The 24,979-nt window shown below is 37.6% G+C and overlaps 4 protein-coding genes and 1 pseudogene across 8 annotated transcripts; 2 read left to right on the top strand and 3 right to left on the bottom strand.

The window, feature by feature from the left end:
• Nucleotides 1–2,352: 2,352 nt before the first annotated feature.
• LOC111445645 (LOB domain-containing protein 27-like) lies at nucleotides 2,353–3,409 on the bottom strand. Its single transcript, XM_023084155.1, has 2 exons — nucleotides 2,631–3,409; nucleotides 2,353–2,461 (listed from the first exon to the last, which is right to left on the bottom strand). The coding sequence occupies exons 1-2, from the start codon at nucleotides 3,407–3,409 to the stop codon at nucleotides 2,353–2,355; spliced, it is 888 nt and encodes a 295-aa protein (XP_022939923.1).
• Nucleotides 3,410–5,527: 2,118 nt separating this feature from the next.
• On the top strand, nucleotides 5,528–9,367 carry LOC111445022 (uncharacterized protein YtfP). Of its 2 annotated transcripts, XM_023083207.1 has the most exons (16): nucleotides 5,528–5,672; nucleotides 5,755–5,880; nucleotides 5,955–6,014; nucleotides 6,111–6,224; nucleotides 6,300–6,387; nucleotides 6,531–6,673; nucleotides 6,751–6,852; nucleotides 7,815–7,886; nucleotides 7,994–8,093; nucleotides 8,155–8,237; nucleotides 8,392–8,469; nucleotides 8,561–8,659; nucleotides 8,741–8,791; nucleotides 8,883–8,939; nucleotides 9,023–9,064; nucleotides 9,164–9,367. In XM_023083207.1, exons 1-16 carry the CDS (start codon nucleotides 5,628–5,630, stop codon nucleotides 9,254–9,256), a joined length of 1,353 nt encoding a protein of 450 aa, XP_022938975.1. In that variant the 5' UTR covers nucleotides 5,528–5,627; the 3' UTR covers nucleotides 9,257–9,367. The 2 variants fall into 2 exon arrangements, with proteins under 2 accessions (XP_022938975.1, XP_022938976.1); XM_023083208.1 differs by lacking the exon at nucleotides 5,528–5,672 and having other exon boundaries at nucleotides 5,764–5,880; nucleotides 6,121–6,224.
• Nucleotides 9,368–9,382: 15 nt separating this feature from the next.
• On the bottom strand, nucleotides 9,383–12,935 carry LOC111445020 (protein arginine methyltransferase NDUFAF7, mitochondrial-like). Its single transcript, XM_023083202.1, has 10 exons — nucleotides 12,604–12,935; nucleotides 12,455–12,516; nucleotides 11,921–12,064; nucleotides 11,673–11,783; nucleotides 11,363–11,567; nucleotides 10,993–11,051; nucleotides 10,756–10,808; nucleotides 10,448–10,670; nucleotides 10,216–10,324; nucleotides 9,383–9,826 (listed from the first exon to the last, which is right to left on the bottom strand). Exons 1-10 carry the CDS (start codon nucleotides 12,863–12,865, stop codon nucleotides 9,564–9,566), a joined length of 1,491 nt encoding a protein of 496 aa, XP_022938970.1. The 5' UTR covers nucleotides 12,866–12,935; the 3' UTR covers nucleotides 9,383–9,563.
• Nucleotides 12,936–15,024: 2,089 nt separating this feature from the next.
• Nucleotides 15,025–20,141, top strand: LOC111445021 (probable serine/threonine-protein kinase PIX7). Of its 4 annotated transcripts, none has more exons than XM_023083204.1 (7): nucleotides 15,025–15,643; nucleotides 15,884–16,218; nucleotides 16,296–16,431; nucleotides 18,289–18,428; nucleotides 18,517–18,640; nucleotides 18,716–19,249; nucleotides 19,907–20,141. In XM_023083204.1, the coding sequence occupies exons 1-6, from the start codon at nucleotides 15,418–15,420 to the stop codon at nucleotides 19,231–19,233; spliced, it is 1,479 nt and encodes a 492-aa protein (XP_022938972.1). In that variant the 5' UTR covers nucleotides 15,025–15,417; the 3' UTR covers nucleotides 19,234–19,249; nucleotides 19,907–20,141. The 4 variants fall into 4 exon arrangements, with proteins under 4 accessions (XP_022938972.1, XP_022938973.1, XP_022938971.1 ...); XM_023083205.1 differs by lacking the exon at nucleotides 19,907–20,141 and adding an exon at nucleotides 19,412–19,694; XM_023083203.1 differs by lacking the exon at nucleotides 19,907–20,141 and having other exon boundaries at nucleotides 18,716–19,612.
• Nucleotides 20,142–20,544: 403 nt separating this feature from the next.
• LOC111445133 lies at nucleotides 20,545–24,316 on the bottom strand (annotated as a pseudogene).
• Between the last annotated feature and the right edge of the window lie 663 nt (nucleotides 24,317–24,979).

The raw sequence follows: 24,979 nt of genomic DNA, 5'->3' as shown, positions 1-24,979 counted from the left end.
ATTCAATCCATCAATCTCTTTCCTCCTTTTTTTAGTTTTTTTCGATCTCTTTTATTCCTTTTTTTTTTCGTTTTTTTCAATTCCTCCTTTTTTTAGTTTTTTTCGATCTCTTTTATTCGTGTTTTTTGTTTTTTTTTTGTTATTTTCGATCTTTTTTTAATTTTTTAATTTTTTTCCTTTTTTTTGTTTTTTCAATCTCTTTCGTTTTTTCTTTTTGTTGTTTTTTTCAATATTTTTTCTTTTTGAAATATTAATTTATTTTACCAAACAAACCGAATTAATTAAGTTTGCTGTATTTATTTTTAATTAAGCTCATATTTATAGAACTTTTAAACATTAAAACACGTAAATTTAATTCAAATTAAAAATATTAAATCATAAAAAATGATATTAATCAAACAATTATAATTTTCACAATAACAAAATCAAAATTATTAAAAATTTAATTTAATCCTATTTACAATAAAAAATAATGCTTATTTCAATTATTAAATTAGTAACTGTTATTAATTTAGTTCAAACTAAAAATGAGCCTTCAAAATGTCCCAAAAAAATACAGGTTGAGACCGCGAGACCAACACAAGCACACTGTGATGCAGTTGGCGAGAAGCCACGCTACAGAACCAGCCATGTGATGCAGTTGCCGAGAAGCCACGCTGCATCAGAAGCCATAACACTGCAGTGCACACACAGTGATTTTTGTACTATCATATTACTGGATCAATCTCATCGCATTCTCCACGTTCAGTGACACCTTGTGTCCTTGAACTGAATACAAGGTGTCACTTGAACTGAATACACTTGTGTCCTTTAACCGATAACCTTTTCGGCTAACCTAGTCTCCTTCGGGACCAACAAGGGGTAGTATAAGAATATTTACCTGTTGTCATCGACTTCGCCTTTCGACTTGATCTTAGGCCCTAACTCACCCTCCATGAACGAACCTTGCGAAAGAACTGTTAAGTTTTCGGGGAATTAGATTCTCACCAATGTTTACATTACTCAGCCGACATTCTCGCTTCCGCTTCGTCCATTCCTGCTCGCGCGGGTGCTTCCCAAGGCAGAACGCTCTCCTAACAATGCATTTTTACATCCCACAGCTAATCCTTAGCCTTGTTCATCCACATTCAGAAATCAGTTGGCTAGAATCGCCCCACCATAATTACACATTTAAAACAGTGATGTTAATGAGGTGCAAATTTGGTCTGTTACAAACATGGATGTTGGGTGCCTGAGCTGATTTTAAACTTTATCTGATGCCATCTCATGATTACCTTATTGTCTCATTTACACCCGCCAACCCAAAAGAGCATATTTGCGCCGCCAATGCCGCGTCCACCAATGCCACGCCAACACCATGCCCAATGCCGCGTCCCCAATGGCACGCCAACACCATGCCCAATGCCGCGTCCGCCAATGGCACGCCAACACCATGCCCAATGCCGCGTCCGCCAATGGCACGCCAACTACATGCCAAAAGATCAATTTGCTTCAGCCAACTCCATGCCAAAGGATCAGTTTGAGTCCGCCACGGCCATAACACCATAACGCCAGCGTCAAAATACCATATTCGCGCCCGCCCGCCACGCCAGCGTCAAAATACCATATTTGCGCCCGCCGAACACGCCAGCGTCAAAATACCATATTTGCGCCCGCCCGCCGCGCCAGCGTCAAAATACCATATTTGCACCCGCCCGCCGCACCAGCGTCAAAATACCATATTTGCACCCGCCCGCCGCGCCAACATCAAAAGACCATATTTGTGCCCGCCGGAAAAGCAATGTCAAAAGACAATATGGTATTAGAATTTCCTGGTTATGTTATTTTTTTCGTTTCCATTTGTATACTCAACGGATCTTCTTCTTCTTCCCAGTCAATCACTCTCAAACATATTGATATTCCAGAATATAAAGAAGTTAAAAAAAGAGAAAAGAAAGAGAGGTCGAATCACCTGATGAGGCTAAACAGGAAACTGGTGCACCAGCCGACTCACGCCACATATTGACACTGTTCACCAAACAAAATTAAAAAACAAAAAAACAAAAAAACAAAAAAAAAAAAAACAAAAAAACAAAAAAACAAAAATTCAGAATTTAAAATTCAAAGTTCTTTGTTTTGTTATAACATAGTCATTGATATTATTAATTAAATAATGGCATGTTTAAAACTATGCCACGATTTCTTCTATACAAATAAACTGGAGAGAACAAAAAAAAGCTCAAGGGACTGCTCAACTCATCCCTCCTCTTATTTTTGATCACTGCTAATAAGCCATAAAGAATATGAAAGAATGAACCAAATCTAAAATTCTCTTACTTCTACAATTGATTGGGTTTACGTGTCTCCATCATCTTATTTGATATGACTTGTTAAACTAAAGCAAGCTGCAGCGTTCTTGAGATCGCTCCTAGAAACATACTCAGCTGATGCTTCCGACACATCTTTGAACGTCGATTCCGCACTGCATGCAAAGCCCCAAAAATCCATCAATTTTCTTCATAATTTCTCTTCTAAATATTCAATTTCATTTCTTTTGCTCAATTGCTCTCCACCCATTTTATAATTCTTCGAATCGTGTTCGTTTTTTCTCAATGTTTTCTTTTACGTTGAATATAAAATATATTACATACCTAGAATCGCATGCTTCTTTAGATTCAATATATGATTGTCGATCATCAGCGATTGTGTCAAATGGAATTTCGTCATAATCATGAGAAATTTCCATCTCTTGTTGCAAAGGGTAACCTTGAACTGTTGTCGGTATCAAATTAGATTGCATCAGCATCGAATCAACGTTACTAATATTAATCCCATAATTGTCATTGTAATGTTGTTGAATTCTCAAGTCCTTCAACATCAATCCATTATTATCATCGTTATCTAGATAAATACCCCCACTGTTCACATTTCCAAATAATAAATCATTCCCATCTGTTGCTTGATTTACAAGTAATCCCGAATTGTATTGTTGTAGTTGTTGTTGCTGCTGTGTGTAAATCGGATAAACCATGTCGTTGCTCCCGAAATTCCCTTCCGCTATCCCAATGTTGGGTGGAATGAATTGGTCTTTAAACATAGCTAGTCTAGTTCTTACTTGTCGAAGTTCTTCAGCTACCTGTTGTATTTGATAATGGAGCTGCCATAAGACGCCGCAACAACCATGAACTGGAAATCTAGCACGCATGTTCGACTCGTAGATAATTGAAGTCATCGTCTCGTCTTTCTGCGACGCGTGGACTTGTCTAAGGATTTTCATTATGTTGCAGACGCCAAAGAGGCGATGGGCGTTTTGAAACATCTTTGGTTGATCAGCTGGGAAATATGGCGCTAAGGCACAGTCTTTGGAGCAGCGGCGACGTTGGTATTTGCATGCAGCGCAGGCTTGGCTTGTGCCGCCTTTAATTGTCATAATCAGAGCCCAAACGATGGAAATAGACACTAATATTGTGGTGGGCTGCGCGGGTAATTTTGAGCTCATGAGTGGATGAGGGGGGCGTGTGGTAATGGCCAATGGGACAGTGCGATTTAGCGAAGAAAATGTTTCAGATCCAAATGACTTAGTAAAAACAGCTTTGAAGTTTCTCCGATTCATAAGGATGGCTGAATCAGATCTATATATGGCCCTTCTCTCAATTGTGTTGCTCCTCCTTTATCGCTCTTGATTTGAATGGCTAATTAAGATATTGACCCAACTGAAATTATACTATTTTTCTCTTCTATCAAAAATATTATAGATCTACAAATCTCTCTCCCTCCCTATCATCTAAATCTAAAATGTCAATGCTTTCAATCTCCACGTCTAACTATACTACCAATATTTTTAAAATATATGGTTCCAACTTGAATATTTATCACATTTGTAATTAAATCTCTTTGACGGTGGTCGAAACTGGGTGAGCGTGATCGCGGATATCATGCTCATACTTATTCAACTGTGCGACGTCATGATCTTGACACGCTTACCTTTGAGAGGAACTCAAGTTTTATATACATTTTTCGTCGACTTTTGTGACTTTGTTGGACTTTAGCGAGTCTTCGTCAAATGACCCCAAGCATTGATTCTCTAGTCCCCATGCCATGTTATTTATGGATATCATATCGGATAGTAGGTGCAAAATCTAACCTCCGGCAAGTGGGCATGAATGCGATACCAACATAACGCGAGGTAGACATGATTTTGGTGAACGGATATATATCGTGTAGTCTCCCTTCGGGCGGCCTATAAGAGTGAGGCCTATAAGAGTGAGAGGGTCATTTTATATTAAAAGAATATTAGTTAAACCCTTGAAAACTTTTTTTTTATTTTTTAACTTCCTTATTAACTAACTGAATCTCCTAACCTAATTTTTAAATTATTTTTTAAACAAGTTTATAAAAGTTTTATTTTTATACATAGTTTAACATGAATTGGATTGAGTTCGTTACAATATTATACTCAATATTATACTCATCGATAAAAAAAAACCCACTCTTTTAATCATTTTATAATAACGGTTTAATTGATCAAACTGTTTTAAAATAACATATTTTTATTGAACTTTTTTTTAAATAAAGGTATAAATAATAATAATAACAATTATTATTAAATAATAGTTAATCACACAAAATTATAAATTGTTTTAAAAAATGAGGAACAAAGTTGTATAACATAAATTTATTATTTATTATTTTTTAATTAAAAATTTTATTATTTTATTTTATTTTGACACATCAAATATTAAATATATTAAAAATTAAAACATATAACGGAACATTTGAAGGATTAAAATGATACACACATGTATTTAAATATTTTATGATATTTAAATATAATATAATATTTTTAATTTTAATATGTTATTTAAAAATTTGACAATCCTCTCTTATTCAACCCAACATATATTTTTAAAATATCAAAACATAATATTCTCAATATTGAAACATATTCAACCATTTAGTTTATCCAAAGAATATGTGTGTAGATATTCGATTATATTTAAATAAAAAATATTTTTATATTTTAAATCTGATCTGGTTAAGAAAAAAAAAAAAAAAAGTGTCACATTTTATAAGAAAAATAATAATTTTATTATGTCTTCTAATTCTATTATTTTATTTTCAAGCACGATAAATATATTTTTAATATCCTTCAGTTATGAATATTTTTAATATCCGTTATGAATCATATTTAGATTAATTTTATTCGGGTACAATTTTATCAGTTCAATTTTATTATTTTATTTTCAAGACACGATAAAGTCAGTGTTTTTAATATTTTCATTACCAGTCCGAACATTTTTAGATTAATAAACATAATTTTGTATAGGGTTAGAGTTTTTTTTTAAATCCAAATTTTCAAATTTAAGGATGGAAATATTATTTAAATGTGAAGGTTTATAGTTAGTATTATTTTGGTTGAGACTCAGATTTATCTAATTATTATTATTAATTTGTATTAAGACTTCTAAATTTTTGTAATTTGGCGGTAAAACTTGCAGTTTTTTTGTGTGTTATCTGATATAAATATTTGTTGTGTCCTATACATTTCTATTATACTCATTTTCTCATTTTATTCAAAGAGCTTTGTGATGTCAACCTAATTTCTACCTCGTTCTACGGAATCGAAATCGAACCTACCACTACAACAGATGAATTTAACGAGAGCTGTAACCTCCATAGTTCCAGTACAGAAGGTGATTTGTTTTTGTCATTATCAATTTATTGATGGCTTTCTCAGAAACGAAACAAATTTAGTCGGTGTTTTGTGATGGATAGTTGAATGAAGAACTATTGGTAGTAGTAGGAGGCGGAGCGGCAGGTGTTTATGGAGCTGTTAGAGCTAAAACCCTCGCCCCCAATCTCAATGTCATGGTTATTGAGAAAGGGCGGCCCCTTTCCAAGGTTCTGTTCTTTCACCCATTCTCGACTTCACGCCGTTGTAGTTTTTTTTACCCATCCCTGTTTTGTCTTGTTAGGTCAAAATTTCTGGAGGAGGCCGATGCAATGTGACGAATGGGCATTTTACCGATGCAAAGGTGTGGGGTTTTCATCAATTAGTTCTTACTTATCCTGGATTGATTATTAAGAACATGGAATGCATACTATCTGTTTGATAATTATACTTCTTTTAGAGTTTGGCAGAGCATTACCCTAGAGGCCATAAAGAATTTAGGGGTCCTTTTTTCAATGTTCATGGTCCAATGGATACAATGTCCTGGTTTTCCAATCATGGAGTTCAGCTAAAGGTTGTGTTTCAAAGCTATTCATCTCTTGTTTCCTTATTGGCATATGTAAATAATTTGTGTTTAAATTTGGAATAGGTTGAGGATGATGGAAGGGTTTTTCCTGTTACCAATTCTTCTGCTTCCATAGTTGATTGTTTGATGTCTGAGGCAAAACGCACTGGAGGTTTGTTAATTGACTGTTCTGTTCTTAGCATTCAGTATTTGGTGGTTCGTTCGACTAATTTCCGCTATCCTTTTCTGAAATTCTAGTGCAGCCATGTAGTTTATGCAAATGCTTTTATGCTGAGTTTTGAATTATTCGATCAGTTTCCTTGCAGACTGGAAAGGTCGTTACGAGTGCATCGATTAGTAGTGGCGGGAAGTTCGCTTTGAAGATTCAAAAGCTTATGAATTCTGTTGAACATGTTGAAGCAAACTATTTACTGATTGCTAGTGGGAGTAGTCGGCAGGTAGCAATTGCTGTCTGGTTTTTGTGCTTGAATGTGTTAGGATGGGCTTGATTCTTTAGCTGGTTACTTTTATCTAGGGCTTTAGTCTTGCTGCTCAGCTTGGACATTCACTTGTAGACCCAGTGCCAAGCCTATTTACTTTCAAGATTGAAGATCCTCAACTGGCAGAGTTGTCTGGGGTTAGTTCAAATTTCGCTCTCTCGTATAGTGATCAGTTTCGTTTCGTATCACTTGCCTTCAATTTATGGGTTTTAGTGCATTCTTTTTATCACTTTGCATGTCTCCTCTTGTTAGAGGAAAAAACGCCTTAGAGACGTTGTGAGATCCCACATCAGTTGGGGAGGAGAACAAAACACCTTTTATAAGGATGTGGAAACCTCTCTCTAACAGACGCGTTTTAAAAACCTTGAGGGGAAGCCCGAAAGAGAAAACCCAAAGAGGACAATATTTGCTAGCAGTGGGCCTGAGCCGTTATAGACGTGCTATAGTCTACAGGAACTGCAGCTAGTGGCATCGAACCTTCCTATCTCATGTTGAAGTACATGCTTTTTTTTTCCTTAGCGTTTTTAGCTAGACATTTGCTGTCTACTTTACAAATGTATTCTTTAAAAAGCAAAAACAAAAAACCAAATGGTGTTATCAAACAAGGTCTTTATTTTCATGTTCACAATCACACTATAAGGCTTTGCTCTCAATTGACCTTCTTTATCCTTTATCCCTTGTCTAGAAAGGGTACTAGCTCAAAGATAGAAGCACTCGAACGTGATCCCAAAATCCTTTAATGGATCGGTCCCTTAAATATGTCGTACTCGTCCTGTCCAGACATTTATCAAAAGGATCTCTTTTATGTTCTATGATAGTCTTCTATAGACATAGCTTGTTTAGTATTCTAATTTTTATAGATTCATTTCATTACGTCCCTCTCCAGGCACTCTAGCTGCCTACCTACTCGTGCTCATAGCATTAGTCTCACTCAATCAATCCCTCCTTCTTCTCCCTCTACTTCAGGTGTGGGCAAAGCTTTTTATGTCTACCCTATTCGGTCTTGGCGACACCGCATTTACTTAGTCATCAAATAAATACTACTAGAATGTTAGTAACATCATCGTTTGCTCATATCTTAATTATATGCCAATTTCAGGTTTCATTCCCTAAGGTCAGAGCAAAGCTTAAGTTAGAAAACATACAACGGCATCTTCCACAATATACGCAGGCAAGTTCTTTTGTCTCATTTCGAAGAAAGAAGAGGCAGGCACGTTCTTCTTCATGCGGTGTATTAACGCACGACATGTATGATGCATAAAAAAATTCCATATTTAGGTTGGGCCTATGCTTGTCACACATTGGGGACTTAGTGGACCAGTAATTCTTCGTTTATCTGCTTGGGGAGCTCGTGACCTATTCGCTTCAGATTATAAAGGTTTCTTAAATTCCTTGAAGGTTATAGTTTTATTTTTGTCAGCTAATATTGTTTTATGTAGGCCTGCTCATTGTGGATTTTGCTCCTGATTGGCATTTGGAAGATGTCAAAACAATTCTTAGCCGGCACAAATCTCAGTTTATGGTATTCTTGAATCATATACCGTTTCTTCCATTTCAGCAATATCTAAATTTTGGTTCTTCATCCAGACATCATTTTCTGCTCATTTTGATGACTCTCCTTTCTCTCATGTATTGTATTACTTGAAAATTCCCCTGTACTCTCAACACATTTGCAGAAACAAAAAGTGCACAGTTCATGTCCTTCAGAGTTTGGCCTTGTGAAAAGGTTTTGGAAATATTTATTGGATCGAGAGGTTTCGATGCTATTTCCCATCATTAAACGATTACGCTATAGTTTTGTAGTAGTTCCCCTTTCCAATTAGTTTTTCGTTTTCTCATGACCAGGAAATAAATGATGAGATCTTGTGGGCTTCCATCTCAAACAAATCATTAGCCTCCATTTCTTCTCTGCTGAAGCAATGCATATTTAAGGTCTTGGGGAAGGTACATGTGTTAGCTTTTCCATGTTCTAAAATGGTATATAGCTCTTCCTTTACAGATTTTATAAGCTCTCTCTTCATGAAGGGTCAATTTAAGGATGAATTTGTCACTGCTGGAGGCGTTCAGCTGTCAGAGGTTCTCTTCTATTCCTCTCTCAAAAACAGAACACGAAAAGGAAACACGTCTAACTCGCAACTGTTTTTATTCATTTGTCTCTCCTATCTAGATCTCACTTAAAACAATGGAAAGCAAAATTCATTCTCGCCTGTTCTTCGCCGGGGAGGTAATTATAATGATACCTTAGAGTTACAATACATAAAAAACATAGCAGAGACTTCATTAAGATTGTAACGTGTTGCGTTATAGGTGCTAAACGTGGATGGCGTAACGGGTGGTTTCAACTTTCAGGTAAAATGAAATGTAGCGTTTAAGAGCTAAGAAGTGTGTAAGATTTATTTATAAAGTTCATCCTTGTCTGTGTGTTATACCATTGTTCTTTTTTTGCAGAATGCTTGGTCCGGTGGTTACATCGCTGGAACTAGCATTGGTAAACTTGCAAATGGTGAGTTTCTAGGGAGGGATATAAGCAATTTGGCTTAAGCACACCCTTGCGTGTAAACTTGTTGAACATTCTGTGTGGAAATTCTCTGTACAAACTCATCCTTCGCTCCTGTTGAAAAAAAAATTTGATCTTTTCTCTCGTTAACATGAGAGCATAACTCATTGTTAATTGAAATGTTATTTTTCCTTTGAGGTTGGAAGTTTGATTCCTAGCACACCACATTTATTGTACTAAAAAAAGATTCGACCTTTGCTTTTCATATAATTGAACTCATAAACCCTGCTACAGAAAATTGATCTATAAAGGATAATATATTGGTTCCATAAGAAATGCATCAAGCAGCTTTCATAGGAATGGCACTGGAACGCCATGCTTCTTGTTAACAATGGCCATGGCCATATAGCGGGTGCCCATTCCGATGGGTGCCTCTTCATCAGGCCCCTCCCAGAAGGGTGCTTCACCATCACCTACTAAACGCCAGTATCCACTCCTCAGAGACTCCGCCTGCTCATCTGTGCAATTTTCCAGCAGTGCCTCAACTCGAAAGTTAATGCCAAGCGAACCCAAGAACTGAGACTGAGTCATTGGGCCGTGCACACTGACATCTCCTGAAAGAGGTAATAACAATCTGATTCTAATCCTTCCTTCAGAAGACATGGTTGTCAAAAATGGAAAAACAGAAATTAAAAACAACAAAGCTATGATCTTTCTACATCCCAGAAATGGAGCAATAATCTTTTTTTTTAGGGAAGAGCACTGTAATAATTGAAAGAATGAGAGTGCAGCAGTGTAACGGCCCAGTCCACCACTAACAGATATTGTTCTCTTTGGACTTTCCCTTCAAGGTTTTTAGAACATGCCTCCTCGGGATAAGTTTCCACACCCTTATAAATAATGTTACGTTATCTTCTCCAACCGATGTGAGACCTCACAAGCCGAAGTTAATAATCATGTCAAATTTGATAAGTCAATATTATGATATGCTAAAGACGTGCACCTGAAACTTCCTCGGCAGCATGGCGTATTGAGGGAAAATCAACATATGCACTAAGATCAGCTGAACCAGGATTGTCGAGGATGTCAACGAACTTGTGTTTTCGAATTGCCTGAAAAAGTCCATAGGGCACCAAAGCAATTCAGGTTTATAACGCACTACTGTTTACGAGCAGCCACCATGGGTGTTTGCTTAGCAGTATAAGTTCATGACGGACAATAGCAATATTCCAAACCTGCAGGCTATCTGAAACAACACCATCGAGGCCATAATCAATAATGAGAGCGCCGCCTCCATCAGAACTTATTCTCTCGGCAATAGTTTGGGTCAACTCCATTGCTTTGGGGCAAATCTCAATCTGATTAAGATTAGCGATCTCTTCACTTGAAGACCATTTGCAGCGTTTCATCAAATAGAGAGCTGCAGGTGTTGGTTGGGGAGACAGAACAAATTTAAACCTATATGATACAGATAAAAATTGTCAAATAAATTAGATTAGATTTGCAAATAGACCAATCAAGAAGCAAAACTACTAATCCTTACGTTGAATCTTCTGCTAAATCTACCATTTTTTCACTCCAGCCACGAGAAGCTCTCTAGAAAGATTGAGATATCAAGTTCAATATTAAATAAAAAATGTATTGAGATATCAAGTTCAATATTAAATAAAAAAATGTGTCTACTTCAGTGAAAATGAACAATTTACTAGCTAGTTTCCCAATTTCCCCCTTATAACCATACAATGTACGTTCATACCAAAACTGGGATGAAGAAACGAACCTGAAATTGGTGTACAGGCAGGGCATCATAAAACTCATGAGCAATAAGGATTGTTGGCACTGGAAACGAGATTGGTAAACAGAACAAGGAGAAAAAGAAATGAGTATACGAACAAGTAAAAGAGCAAAACATAAGTGAGATGATGATGATATAAAGAAGAGAAATTCATTACAGCAAGCTACTAAAAAAAGAATCTAATAAACGCTCGAAAACGTTCTTCGAATTTAATTTGTCGATGCGTTGCAAACTATGAGATAAAGATTGTTGAGCCCAAATTTAGTTGCAGAATAAGGATTGTTCGAGAAAAGAAAAATAGCACAGAAAGGGAAACGATTAAATATGGGAATAAGTAAAGAAGATAGATACACACATCCAGAGGGGACCTGCTCCAATGTGGGATGCCATGACACGGGGGTTCCAGTTAATGAGCTAACACTGCTTTTTTCAACACCATCAGCTTTATTATCTTCATCTCTACATTTCAAGGTCGAGTGCTGAAGCTTCTGTAATGCTGGACTACACTCTACGAAGTGTACGTGTAACGAATCGGTGAAGTTCTTAAGTTTGGAAGCCCCCTGAATTGACAAAGGTGTTTTACTTGTTAAGGGAAATTAAATACAGGTCCCTTATTTACTTTTACAAATGCAGTAGAAATCAATTCTAAGAAGTATGGTACTTACACGTAGCAGATCAGCCATCAGAGTTCCTCTTCCTGGACCCAATTCTACCAAATTCACCTTCTCCGGTCGTCCCATTTGCTCCCAAAGACACATGGCCCAGACACCAACCATCTGACCTTGGCAAAAAGTATTGAGAAAACATTCGTATGCAACAGAAAAACCTCCAAGAACTATATATATTACATACATTTCATTGTGTTTGACTCTGCAATATTCAGTAATGGAACCTAAAAGTACTGATGAATTACCTCGCCAAACATCTGGCTGACTTCAGGAGATGTTATAAAATCACCTTCTGCCCCAAAAACATCACGATTAATATAAAACCCAGCTTTAGGATTTGTCAAAACCTCTTCCATATACTCAGCAATTGTAATTGGTCCTCCACGAAACTGCCATATTAACAATAAAGAATTTATGGCATGCAATGAAAGTGATTCAAATAAACTCGAATTCAGTGAGGCAAACTAAAAGACCACATCTAGAATTCAGGTGATCTTAAAATCCCACTAAAATGGGAAATCATAAAACGTTGCACAGACACTATGATTTCCCTAGAAATTCAGCATCGATCAGATTAAGACACTCATCTTTCCAGGATTTACAAATTACTCAAAGAAAGGCACCTCATAGTTGGCATGAAATCGAAGACAGAATTCAGAATAATTTCATAAAATGGAACCACGCAGGAACTTACAGAGGCAATTTTACAAACACCTCATCTACATTCAAAGCAGAAGAGGCACACACGAAACAAATGAAAGAAAAAGAAGAAACCAAACCTTGATAATGCCTTTGAGATGCTTGACAAGCTCAGAGTCCGAAGAAGGCTCGTGAGAGAGCGCTGCCATTAACCCACATAAAAGACGGTCTCATTCATCTCGACATGTAAAAGCAAAACGTAATCAAATGAGATTGATAGAGGAGGTACCAGGTGGGTTACACAATCCAGATCGATCAATGGAAATTGTGGAGGCGGAGGGTTCAGAAGAGAAGGGTCGATTGAGGACGCCCTCATCCTCCAGGTGCTGAACGATATTACTGTCCGGGATCTGGGACGAAGAAGTGGAAGAAGAAAAATAGCAACTTTGACGATAAAAAGCAGTCGTGGGAACGAAAATGGGTGTGGTAGAGTAGTGGGCACCGGCTGGAAGGCGGCGCGCAAGAGCTCGCGACAGTAGGCGTCTAAGCATTGTGTAGCGCAACAGAGCGAGGAGTGGGCACAGGGGCTGCCGCTGCCGCTGCCGCTGTTAGTCTCTAACCCGTCTAACTCTCGTGGATTTAACTTCAGTGAAGGGGGATTATGGTTTAAACTGTAAGTTAAGTCATATGTGAATTTATATTTCAAACTGCAGCTGTATTAATAGGTAATATTCATACCTTCCAAACTCACTGTTTCTTTGTTTGACACGCGACGTTTATATTAAGGTGATTAAGTTAAAGAGAAAACAGAGCTCTTGATATTTAGTATGATATTTTTCACTTTGAATATAAGCTCTTACTTACTCAAATAATCATCTTGATTTATTGAAGTTTAGAACAAAGTTTCATTTCCATCATTATCTGTTCTTCCACCGTGAGAGGGGCTGATTGGGATTGTTTGAGCAACTCACGTCATTTCTATTTAGTCGTTTTTGGGTTAATCATTTCACAAGTACGCCTTTTAGTTCGAAAATTGTATTTATGTAGGCAGATATGCAAATTTTGATTTGATGTTAAGGGCATTCACTTGGTATGGAGCCACAGTTGAAATGGATGGTGCTACTGAAACTGATTTATACAGCAGATGAGGTATAAATTTTACTGGTTGGTAGCAGCTATATGGATTACATCTATTGTATACTTCCAAGAAGCCGTGACAGAACATCATCATCCGAGGACTCTTGGTTCTACTCAGGTTCTTTTCCTTTCCATCTAAATTGCTCGACTCTACTAGTTTTTGTTATGGTGGGCTAAAGTTAGTTTTACGAGATTCCACGTCGGTTAGAGAGGAGAACAAAATATTTCTTATAAAAGTGTGGAAACCTCTCCATAATAGATGCGTTAAAAAACCGTGAGGCTGACGACAATACGTAACGGGCCCAAACGAACAATATGTATTAGCAGTGGACTTGGTTTTTGGTTTTACTAGTGTCCCACGCTAATTGTTGTTGGGGCCTACAGATTGGGAAAAAAGCACCTTGTTTTGATGCTTTTTAGTTGGGCTGCAAACAGCGTTGGAACGGTCATCCGACACACGGTTACAGGCAACACACCTTAGACAACCATAACCATGACAGACCGTGAACCCCGTGTTCAGCGTGTCAACATTAATCCGGATTTGCTCCATTTGGTTTTTGCTGTTTGATATGCTAAAGAACCTGATGAAATTGTCTCAAGGTGATCTCTTTAGGAACATTGTTAGCTTTTCTTCATTAAATAACATTCCTAGTCTCTTATCTTTTTTAAAGTTGCATTATCATCCTTTCTTTTCCTTTAACGATAACGACAGCTTACCAATATTGAACTCTAAAAAGAGTAGCAGAATCCAACAGGCGAATGATTTTGCCAAAAGCATGTGAAAACCAGAAAACCATAGCTTCATTTGAGTCTAACAATTGGTTTTCTTCGTGGATGACAGGAAGAAAATTACATATTATGAGATCCCACGTCAGTTAGAGGATTGAATGAAACGTTCTAGGTGTGTAAACCTTTTTTTAGTGGACGTGTTTTAAAATCGTGAGGCTGAAAACAATATGTAATGAGATAAAACCGACGATTCTTACTAGCAGTGGACTTGAACTATCACAGAAACTCCTAGGATGATGGGAACTAATTGAGACATGAAAATCAATCTCAGAGGCTTGTTTTTTTTTTGTCGTGACACTGGGACCCACCAAGTAAAAGATGAACTGAGCTAAAATCACTGCAGGCATTAGATGTGAATAACATACTCGACCACGCTGAAAGTTCTTGCAGAAATTTGAAGAGATAGAACAAAAATGGCGAAAAGAAGAACCCATATGAACAGAGCATCATTTATGACGAATTAAATAAAATAGTAAAAGGAGGAGATGATTGATGTGTTTTATTATTATATGATATGATATGATATGGTTTTAAAGGAAAAATAAAATACATTATCTGTATAATGAGCTACAAAGCTACGTAATGATTGCGTATAGAGCATGGTGGACGGCATCAGATAATGCAGCAAAAAAAACTGTAGTGCTTCCTGGTATATCACTATGAAATAGGTGGCAGTTTCTGAGTGGCAAATTTGAGACTCCAATACTTCCCAAATCATTTGTCTCTTTAAATAAGTACTTGATTTGATGAGGAATATCCAATACTTACGGTAACAATGGCTCTTTCTCTCTCTCTCCTCTCTATCTCTCTCTCTTGCCCGACCAACTGCCACTCATTGTCACGACCTGCCCGACCTGCCCGTTATTGGGACGCTTTCCCTCTTTCAGAAGCGGCCTCCTTTTCATACCCATTTCTCTATCTTTCCCCATCTTTGGCTCTTTTGACTAAGTTCCTTTAGTGAGCTTGGGTTATTTTCCTTTTCCCCTTCTGTTCTTCAGCAATTTGTTATGTGATCTCGGTCCTGTTTTCCCCTGTTTTTGCTATTTTTATGATTTGGGTATCGGTCCGTGTGATTAATCGGTTTAATGAGCTGTTTTTTTTTCATGTGGGGTTTCCATGAAAGGTAAGATATCTGGGTTGTGAGGCATTGAAATCTGTTTTTAAGAGATTTGGGGATATGGGTTTGGCACCAAATGACTCCAAAGTCGAGACATGGATTGAGGGCAAGTCAAGAATAGCTACCGAGAAGAAGAAGAAGAAGGAGAATGAGCCGGAGGAGGAGACCGGATGTTGGGTTAAGTTGAAGTTCATAGGGAGTTGCATTCCTTCTAGATCAAAGGTTGATACTTCTCTGAGTGGATCAAAGGTCGATAGCTTCATCAGCGCCACCAGCACCCATTGCGGTACACTTCTTCTTTCGATTTTTGTTGGTTTGATTTAGCATAATTGAAAACTATCCTCATCTTTTCAGCTTGTCTTAGTTTGTACTATCATAAATTTGGAGCATAGGAAGCTAATAGCTATGTTCATCTGGTGGATTAGGTTGAGAGTTTTGGGAATATTTTCCTGTTTTGGATTTTCATGGGTTTGTAACATTTTTCTTCATAATGAAGTGTTTTCTTCTAATGGTTTGCAATTAGCAGATAGTAAATCTAGAGTTGACGAGAAAAGAGATAGCCTGGTTACTACATTGGGGTTATCAGCAACAACTGATAATGCTGAAAGTAGTTCCTCCACGCCCAAGTTTAGTGCTGAGCTGAAGGTTGCTTCTAGGCTTCGTAAGTTCACTTTCAACGAGCTTAAGTTAGCCACAAGAAATTTTCGACCTGAGAGCCTTCTGGGCGAGGGAGGTTTTGGCTGTGTTTTCAAAGGATGGATTGAGGAGAATGGGACTGCTCCTGCTAAACCTGGAACAGGGCTTACTGTTGCAGTCAAGACTCTTAACCATGATGGTCTACAAGGTCACAAGGAGTGGATGGTATGAGCACTCTTCACCTCTCTCTTGGGATATCCTTCTCTTTTCTTTGTTAGAATTTACACTTTTTTCTGCTTCAGGCTGAAGTTAACTTCCTTGGTGACCTCAACCATTCTAATCTTGTGAGATTGATTGGTTGCTGCATTGAAGATGATCAAAGGTTATTAGTTTATGAGTTCATGCCTCGTGGGAGTTTGGAGAACCACCTCTTCAGAAGTATGTGGCTTAACTTTTTAACCATTTTACTTCTCTCTAGTCTCTACAGACATTGGTCACTGCTTTTCTTTTGTTGATACTAAATCTGGACATGGATGCAAGCAAAATGAAGTCATTATGTTTCAACTCTGGGATCATAGTTTTGCCATCTTAGATGAATTGGGATTGGCTGTGATACTGAAATATGAACTTTGTTGCCATGTTTGGTTCTCTAGGATGTCAAATCAATGATAAGTTAGCGCAATCAGTTGGTGTTTAAAATAGTTTTATATTTGAACATAGGAAAGAAGCATGCCAAACAAATAAGGAAGGTTACTGCTAGGCAAGGCTTAGAACATCACTATTTGAAGAGATGGTTTACAATATAGTTTTGAAAAATTTTCAACTGTCAGTTCATAAAGCTCGGCTTCTGAGGTCTTTTTGTTGTACTCTTTCTCCATTGTTTCTCATTATGACTGTTTTTCAATTGCTACCAATTTACTGGTTTTCTGTAAGCTTCTTAGTCTGTAATTTCCCCTACTGTACTTTTGTTAACCGGGGAAAATGGCTTATTTATTGTAACGGTCCAAGCCCACCACTAGCAGATATTGTCCTCTTTAGATTTTTCCTTTCGAGATTCCTTTCAAAGTTTTGAAAATGCGTCTTTTAGGGAGAGATTTCCACACTCTTATAATGAATGCTTCGTTCTCCTCCCCAATCGATGTGGGATCTCACCATCAACCCTCCCTTCAAGGCCCAACGTCCTTGCTGACACTTGTTTCCTTCTCCAATCAATGTGGGACCCCCCTTCGGGGCTAGCGTCCCAACGTCCTTGCTGACACTTGTTTCCTTCTCCAATCAATGTGGGACCCCCCTTCGGGGCTAGCGTTCTTACTAGCACACCGCCTTGTGTCCGCCCCCTTCGGAGCTCGGCCTCCTCGTTTCGGGGCTAGCGTTCTTACTAGCACACCGCCTTGTGTCCGCCCCCTTCGGAGCTCGGCCTCCTCGTTGGCACATCTTCTAAGGAGAGGTTTCCACACCCTTATAAAGAATGTTCTGTTCTCCTCCCAACGTCCTTGCTGACACTTGTTTCCTTCTCCAATCAATGTGGGACCCCCCTTCGGGGCTAGCGTTCTTACTAGCACACCGCCTTGTGTCCGCCCCCTTCGGAGCTCGGCCTCCTCGTTGGCACATCTTCTAAGGAGAGGTTTCCACACCCTTATAAAGAATGTTCTGTTCTCCTCCCCAATTGATGTGGGATCTCACAATCCTCCCCCCTTTGGGGCTCAGAGTTCTTGCTGGTACACCACCTCGTATCCACCCCTCTTTGGGACTCAACCTCCTCGTTGACTCATCGTCCGGTGTCTGGCTTTAATACCAATTGTAATGGCCTAAACCCACCGCTAGCAAATATTTTTCTCTTTGAGCTTTTCCTTTCAGGCTTCCCCTCAAGGTTCTTAAAACACGTCTTCTAGGGAGAGGCTTCCTCAACCTTATAAAGAATGTTTCGTTCTCCTCCCCAATCAATGTGGGATCTCACATTTATTCCAAAAACTATTCCTCCATTAAGAATGATAGAGGGTTAAAACTCACTACAATTACTACCTGGTTAATGAGACAACGCAATATTGGGCATACAATTTGGAGTCTCATTTCATGTCTGGTAGCCATATTCTTGAGTTTTGCTCTGTTCGAGCTTATTGAAATTAAGGGTTATATATACATAGATATATATGCGTGCATACACCACACATTTTTTTTGTGTTAAACCACATTGTTCTCAATGCATGAAGTGATTGCAGGAATGTTAATATTTGTATATTTCATAGTTTATTTCACTTGTTTAATATTCGATGGTAATTACCATATTTTGCACAGAAGGGCCCTTGCCACTTCCTTGGTCCATGAGAATGAAAATTGCGCTTGGTGCTGCTAAAGGCCTTGCTTTTCTTCATGAAGAAGCTGAAAGACCAGTGATATATCGTGACTTTAAAACGTCTAATATTCTATTAGATGCGGTATGTGTACCAAATTATGTGTTTTTTTCTTATCTTGTTATCCTCAATCCCATGCCTTTCATATAAAAGGTTGAAAATGTTGTTTCAGGATTACAACGCTAAACTCTCAGATTTTGGACTTGCAAAAGATGGTCCTGAGGGTGATAAAACTCATGTTTCAACTCGGGTTATGGGAACATATGGTTATGCAGCTCCAGAATATGTGATGACTGGTAGGTTTGACTTCAACCAAGTATTGGAGATTACTCTTGTTGGCATATAAATTCTAATATTCTTGAATTCCATAGGCCATTTGACGTCAAAAAGCGATGTCTATAGCTTTGGAGTTGTCTTGCTTGAAATGCTAACGGGTCGAAGATCGATGGATAAGAATAGACCGAATGGGGAGCACAACCTTGTTGAATGGTCTAGACCCCTGCTTGGAGACAAGAGGAAGTTCTACCGGCTGATAGATCCCCGCCTCGAATGTCACTTTTCGATCAAAGGTGCACAAAAAGCTGCAGAGCTTGCTGCTCACTGCCTTAGTAGAGATCCTAAAGCCAGACCTGTGATGAGTGAAGTTGTTGAAACTTTAAAACCTTTGCCAAACCTCAAGGACATGGCGAGTTCTTCCTATTACTTCCAAACCATGCAAGCTGACCGTGCCAGGGCCAACCCAAATGCTAAAGGTGTCGTCCGCACGCAGTCGATGTTTGTGGCAAGGAATGGGCAACACATTAGAAGCTTATCAAGTCCAAATGGTCCTCAGGCTTCTCCGTATAATTATCCTCATCACTCACCAAAACCTGACAGGAAACAACCTTAATAACCAACTCGAGCAAGTTAGTACCTTGAATCTAACACTTCTTTGTTAAAGCATATTCAAAGTTAATTAGCACATAGAATGGTTCAGCCTCTTGTCTATACAGTTGCTTTAAGTCCATATTAGAGCCTTGAAAAGACTTTTTCCTTTTGTCCATTTATTCTTTCCTTTTCGTTTTTAGGATGAAGTGAAAGGAAGGTGATTTGGACTGTGTTTTTATGCCATTGATTGAGATATGAAGTGGTGAAAGAAGTAGATAAAGAAAATGAGAATGATGGTAGATTTGAAGAAGATTATTGTTTGTTATGAAGCTAATCTGTAAATCCTTTTCGTTTGCTGTAGCTATCATCAATCAATTGTGTGTTTGTGATGTCGACTCGAAGGTGAAGTTCGATGTCGATTTTATACGTTGCAGTATGCTTCATTACTATATTCATGCAAATGAATCATTTGTTTGAAGTTTAGAATGGTGTTTTTGTGCATAGGGTGTGATATCTGGGTTTATAAGTAACAATTTTGAGTTCCTTCTTTTGTTTTGGTTTTCACAAGACACGGTTCATTATTACAGAGAATTGGTAGGTTGTTGACCTAAAGAAACATGAGTTCATAGAGATTTAAAAGTTCTCTGCTTTCTAGTCATATTTTCTAATCACAATCATTCATCTCTTTGACGTAGGGGAACCACATTTATTCGAAATATCGAATGGGGTCACTCTCTTAATATCTGCCTATTTTAACAAAGTATTGGAAATCAACAGATATCTTGCAAAAAAATTTCTTAAATGTTAACTTTCGTTGATTATCGTACATCAAAAAGAAGAAAGAGGCTTACACGATCTTGAGGGAGCATGTTGAAGATCCCACATTTATCTATCATCGATCAAGACCGGTGGAATATATCTTCTGGGTATCTGGCCAATTGAGAAAACTCTTGCTGTAATAAATGATGTTTCGAAGTAGTTATCATTTTAGTCATCATTAGATACAAATCTACGAAATATTTTTGAATCTCTCTTATATAAACTCATGATATCGAAGCTTGAGTTAAAATTATGTTAATCATACTAAATGATTATTCACATGGGAGGAATGATGAAAGAAAGCTATATTAATGATATTGAGTAATTACTTTGGTAGTAGGAATAGGGAGAGAATTAAATAAGGCTCCTACATTGACTGGCGACTGATCAGACCCTTCCCAAACAAGTATTAAAAAAGGTTGAAGAAAAAGAAACACCCTTCAAGCTTTCACGACCCTCTACAGAAGCAAAGCCTATAACAACTCACGAGCAAAAGCTAACACACAAATACATACACAAAATCAAAGGTTTAATAATGGCAACTAATCAGTAAATGTCACACGGCTCACATTAAAATCAAGATATCTCAATTTATCTGATATTGTATCAATCAGCTACGCATGCAATACATACAAGGGAAATGCCAAATAAATAATGATTAACTGCACCACCCAAAAAGATGTCTCTAACTTAGACTAATCTATTCTACTAACAATCTCCTGACCTTGGCATCTTGGGATATGACGAGATGATTGAGTATGAGTTGCCAGGACAGATCATTCGGAGTTGCAAACCAATATGATTAGGCAAAACTGTGACAGCAGAATTGGAGGTCCCTAAAACTACATGTAGTATACTCCTCACTTACTGAAATATTATTTAATAAACTTCCATTTGAAAATTGTAAACTTATGTCATGATTATCATTAACAACAAAGTGGAAATGAAATCCAAATGTGATTCATATGGATAAAAAAGAACCGTACCTGTAATAAGTATGGTTCATAAATTTACTCTGATTTTTTCAACCTATGAAACCTTCAGAATTTCATGAATTGCTTCCTGAGGAATATCAACAGATCCAACATGTTTCATACATTTTTTCCCTTCCTTTTGTTTCTCCAACAGCTTCCTCTTCCGAGTAACATCTCCACCATAACACTTTGCAAGAACATTTTTCCTCGTGGCCGAGATCCTAAAATCAACATAAATAATTCAGTCTAACAATGAAAATTGAAGGCAATCAATGAGTAACTATAATTCCGTCTCAGGGCGAAAGAGTTCGGCTACAAGGTTTTGGGCCACTCAAATATTGAATATGTAATAAAAATCTGAGTAAAAACCTTCTAGAGAAAATAAGTAAATAAAATAAGAACATTACGTTTCTCTTGCAATAATCTTAGATCCAATCGCAGCTTGTATTGTAATCTCAAACATTTGCCTGTTCAGCATAAAAANAGCTCATGTCATACAAAAAAAAAAAAAAAAAAAAAAAAAAAAAAAAAAAAAAAAAAAAAAAAAAAAAAGGAGGAGAAGGAAAATAAATTAAACACATACCTGTCAATGAACTTCTTCAGTTTTTCCACCAATTCGCGTCCGACCCTTTGCGCCTTCAAATTATGAAAACTGGCTGCCCATTCAATAGGCTATCTAGTTTCACCAAATCTGCTTGTTGATACCTGGTAATCGCACCCATCATCAATACATCATGATGTAATCATATTACCTATCCTTGAAAAACTCATCATATCAGCACAGCATCTAAGAAGGGCCTATAATACTAATAATCATAATTGTTCACAATCTACATATACATCAGGTTTTCCACAGAACTGAGAATGCATATTAGCTAGAGACATTGACCATGATTCAATGTTGAATAAGAAAACAATATGAAAAAAATTAACCATCTTTCATTAAGAACATGAACATGCAGAAAAAGACTAAAGGAGATTCGATAGCTAAGGTTTATAAATGGAAATAGAGAAGGCAATAGACTTACTCTGAATCCTCGTAATCGAATGATGCATATCCCGACGTTATACTCTTTAATTCATTGTAAAAGTCAACAACAATTCCCTTAAAGGTACGCGATAATTCATAAATGCCTTTGACTGCAGGATAAAACTTGAAAGAATTAATATTTACATGATTGGCCCTTAAAAGCCANAAAAAAAAAAAAAAAAAAAAAAAAAAAAAAAAAAAAAAAAAAAAAGAAGATATTATGTTCTTGGTAAAATACATGAATTCATGAATATTAACAGATTGGCACTAACAAACAAGAGGCACCCGAGGGTTCTAACTTCTAAGCTTTAAGAGGAAAAAAAAACTTGTCAATGGAGACGGAAAGGAACCACACCTGCGTAGAGGACTCAATTATTATGGGTTCACATACATGAAAAATTAAGCTAATATAAATCCATTTTCGTAGCAAGAGGAAACAATTCAGCCAGTGGAAGCCGTACCTAAAATCAAGCCCTAATGCTGTTACAGAGACGCTGGCATCATTACATGTAAGTCTCTCTATTGCATGGTTGAGTGCATCAAAATCTGACCCGTCAGCTGGTTATAGACCAGAGAAAACCCTGTGCTTTACAGGCTTAAAACCTACAAGGACAAATGTCACTAAGAGGTAGCAAACGAAACAGACAAACCATTGCAGACACCAAAGTAGCAAAAGAAAATGAAGGATTTACAGGGAAGGGGTTCAACAACACTTTTACTCTGATGAAGTGTATCCCCAATTCATGCCTCTTTGGTAGAACGCATTCCACTCATAACATACCCACTTGACTGGTAAGAAGGATCCCTGTACTGGTAAGTTCGGGATGCATGATCCCAACATCCAAGACTTCATAAGCATGACCAGTGGCTACGGAAGAAATCTTATCCCCCTTGCGCCGCACACCATCAACAACAGCAACATGGCATATCACTCCCTTGTATTCATCATGGTACAAATCTAATAAAAGCATTCGCAAAGGTAAAGAGCTCTTTCCAGGAGGTGGAGGTATGTGCTCTATAATGGCAGGAAGGACATGCTCAAGACCTTGCCCTGTTTTGGCAGATGTCGACATAGCATGTGCAGAACATTGATTTCAGTTGAGCTTTAACACGATCAGGATCAGCAGTTGGCTGGTCAATTTTGTTAATAACCGGTAAAATTGCTAAATTAGATTCAAAAGCAAGATAAAAATTAGCCACTGTTTGGGCTTGAACACCTTCGGCCGCATCCACAATCAAAAGAGGACCCTGACAAGCTGCTAAGGATCTCGACACTTCATAGCTGAAATCAACATGGCCAGACGTTCGCTAGTTTGTCACCAACAAGATTATACTTGTGAAACATGGTTGCAGTCTGAGCTTTAACAGTAATTCCCCTCTCCCTCTCCACCANGGGAAAGTTTTTATTCCCCGTGTTTTAATAGCAACTCCGATCAATTATATATGGAAAGACGGAAAAATTATAGAACGTTTTTTTAATTTAAAAAATGCTAAAAATACAATTTTTATATAAATATATTGAATTTTCAAATATTTAAAAGTATATGGTTTCCCATCCAAAATTTTCAAAAAAAAAAAAAAAAAAAAAAAAAAAGAATGAAACACCATTAAGGAAATCAGATTTATAGCATAAGATGACAGAATAACTAAAGAATGTAAATTTTCCACCTAAGAAAAGAAAAAAAGATCCCATGCTGAGTTAAACAACGACTTCGATAATAGAACAAGATCAACAGGAAAACCTTCAAGCAAGGCATACCTAATTTCTCAACAGATTCAGCGAAATCATGAAGAAAATTAGGAAATAACGACTTTGGCAAACATAGTTTTCCTTGTTAATTTGACAATAGACCTACACAAACACAATTTCTTCAACAAAAGTTGGCGACAATACGAAAGTGTAAGCAAGTAATCATAGTACAATAAAAGTCGCTAAGCATGGCCAACGAACCTGCAACTTATCGAGGTATAGAGGCCGACCATGGCCTCGCTTAATAGTACCAGTGAGCTCCAAAAGTCGATCAGCCAGTGTAAACTTGCCGTGATCCACATGAGCGATTATAGAAAAGTTTCTAATCCGATCGGGAGGGAACTGCGTTAAATCGATACCAACTTCTTCGACGTTTTGCCTGCCGAGAAGGAGAGCAAAATGCTTTGCTCAAAGCGAAACGATGAGGACAAAGCCTAGAATTTCCAATACAGCCTCTAAGAAAAGAGGAAGTTCGCCATAAGTGGAAGCATTTAGGTTTTACATTCTGAGACGTTCTTCTCAGAAACCCCATCTTCGGAGTTTTGCAACGGTCGAACCCAAAGGTCCAGAACCAGAAGCGAAATACCGCGAAGTCGTTACATGGACGATGATAAAGCTCCAGATCGATAGTGTTACCGCCAACGACGTCGTATAAGGGTAGAGGGATTTAGGGCTGAGGAATTGTTTGAGAGGCCCAATATCTTGGTCCGTTTTATAACCACAGCGGCCCATTGGGCCCAATTCTTAAGTTTACTAATATCCCTAATCACGTGCTCCCAAATTAGTAATGCAATGGATTAACACAATTAAAAATATACAATAATGGTGCTTCAATTATAATTACATTCCATATACTTTCCTTGATATTGTTGTAACCCTAGCTACAAACAAACTCACGACTCACTTTCTTAGTCTAATATTTTGCTCGTCTAATCAAGATATGACCCACTTATAAACGTGATGGTTTATCACCTAACTAGTTAGTTGTAACAACCCAAGTTCACTGTTGGTAAATATTGTTCGTTTTGGCTCATTACGTATTGTCGATAGTTAGTCTCACGATTTTAAAACGTGTGAGGTCTAGCCTTATTTCGACCAGTGCCTTGCACCGTTTGGTGACCGACTTTGATATCGTTTGTGATAGTCCAAACCCACTACCAATAGATATTATCAGCTTTGACCCGTTATACATCAC

Source organism: Cucurbita moschata, unplaced genomic scaffold, assembly GCF_002738365.1.
Source record: "Cucurbita moschata cultivar Rifu unplaced genomic scaffold, Cmos_1.0 Cmo_Scf00007, whole genome shotgun sequence".
Classification (NCBI taxonomy): Eukaryota; Viridiplantae; Streptophyta; class Magnoliopsida; order Cucurbitales; family Cucurbitaceae; genus Cucurbita; species Cucurbita moschata.
Note: the sequence above shows the minus strand (reverse complement) of the source record. Positions and strands in the feature narration are given on the sequence as shown.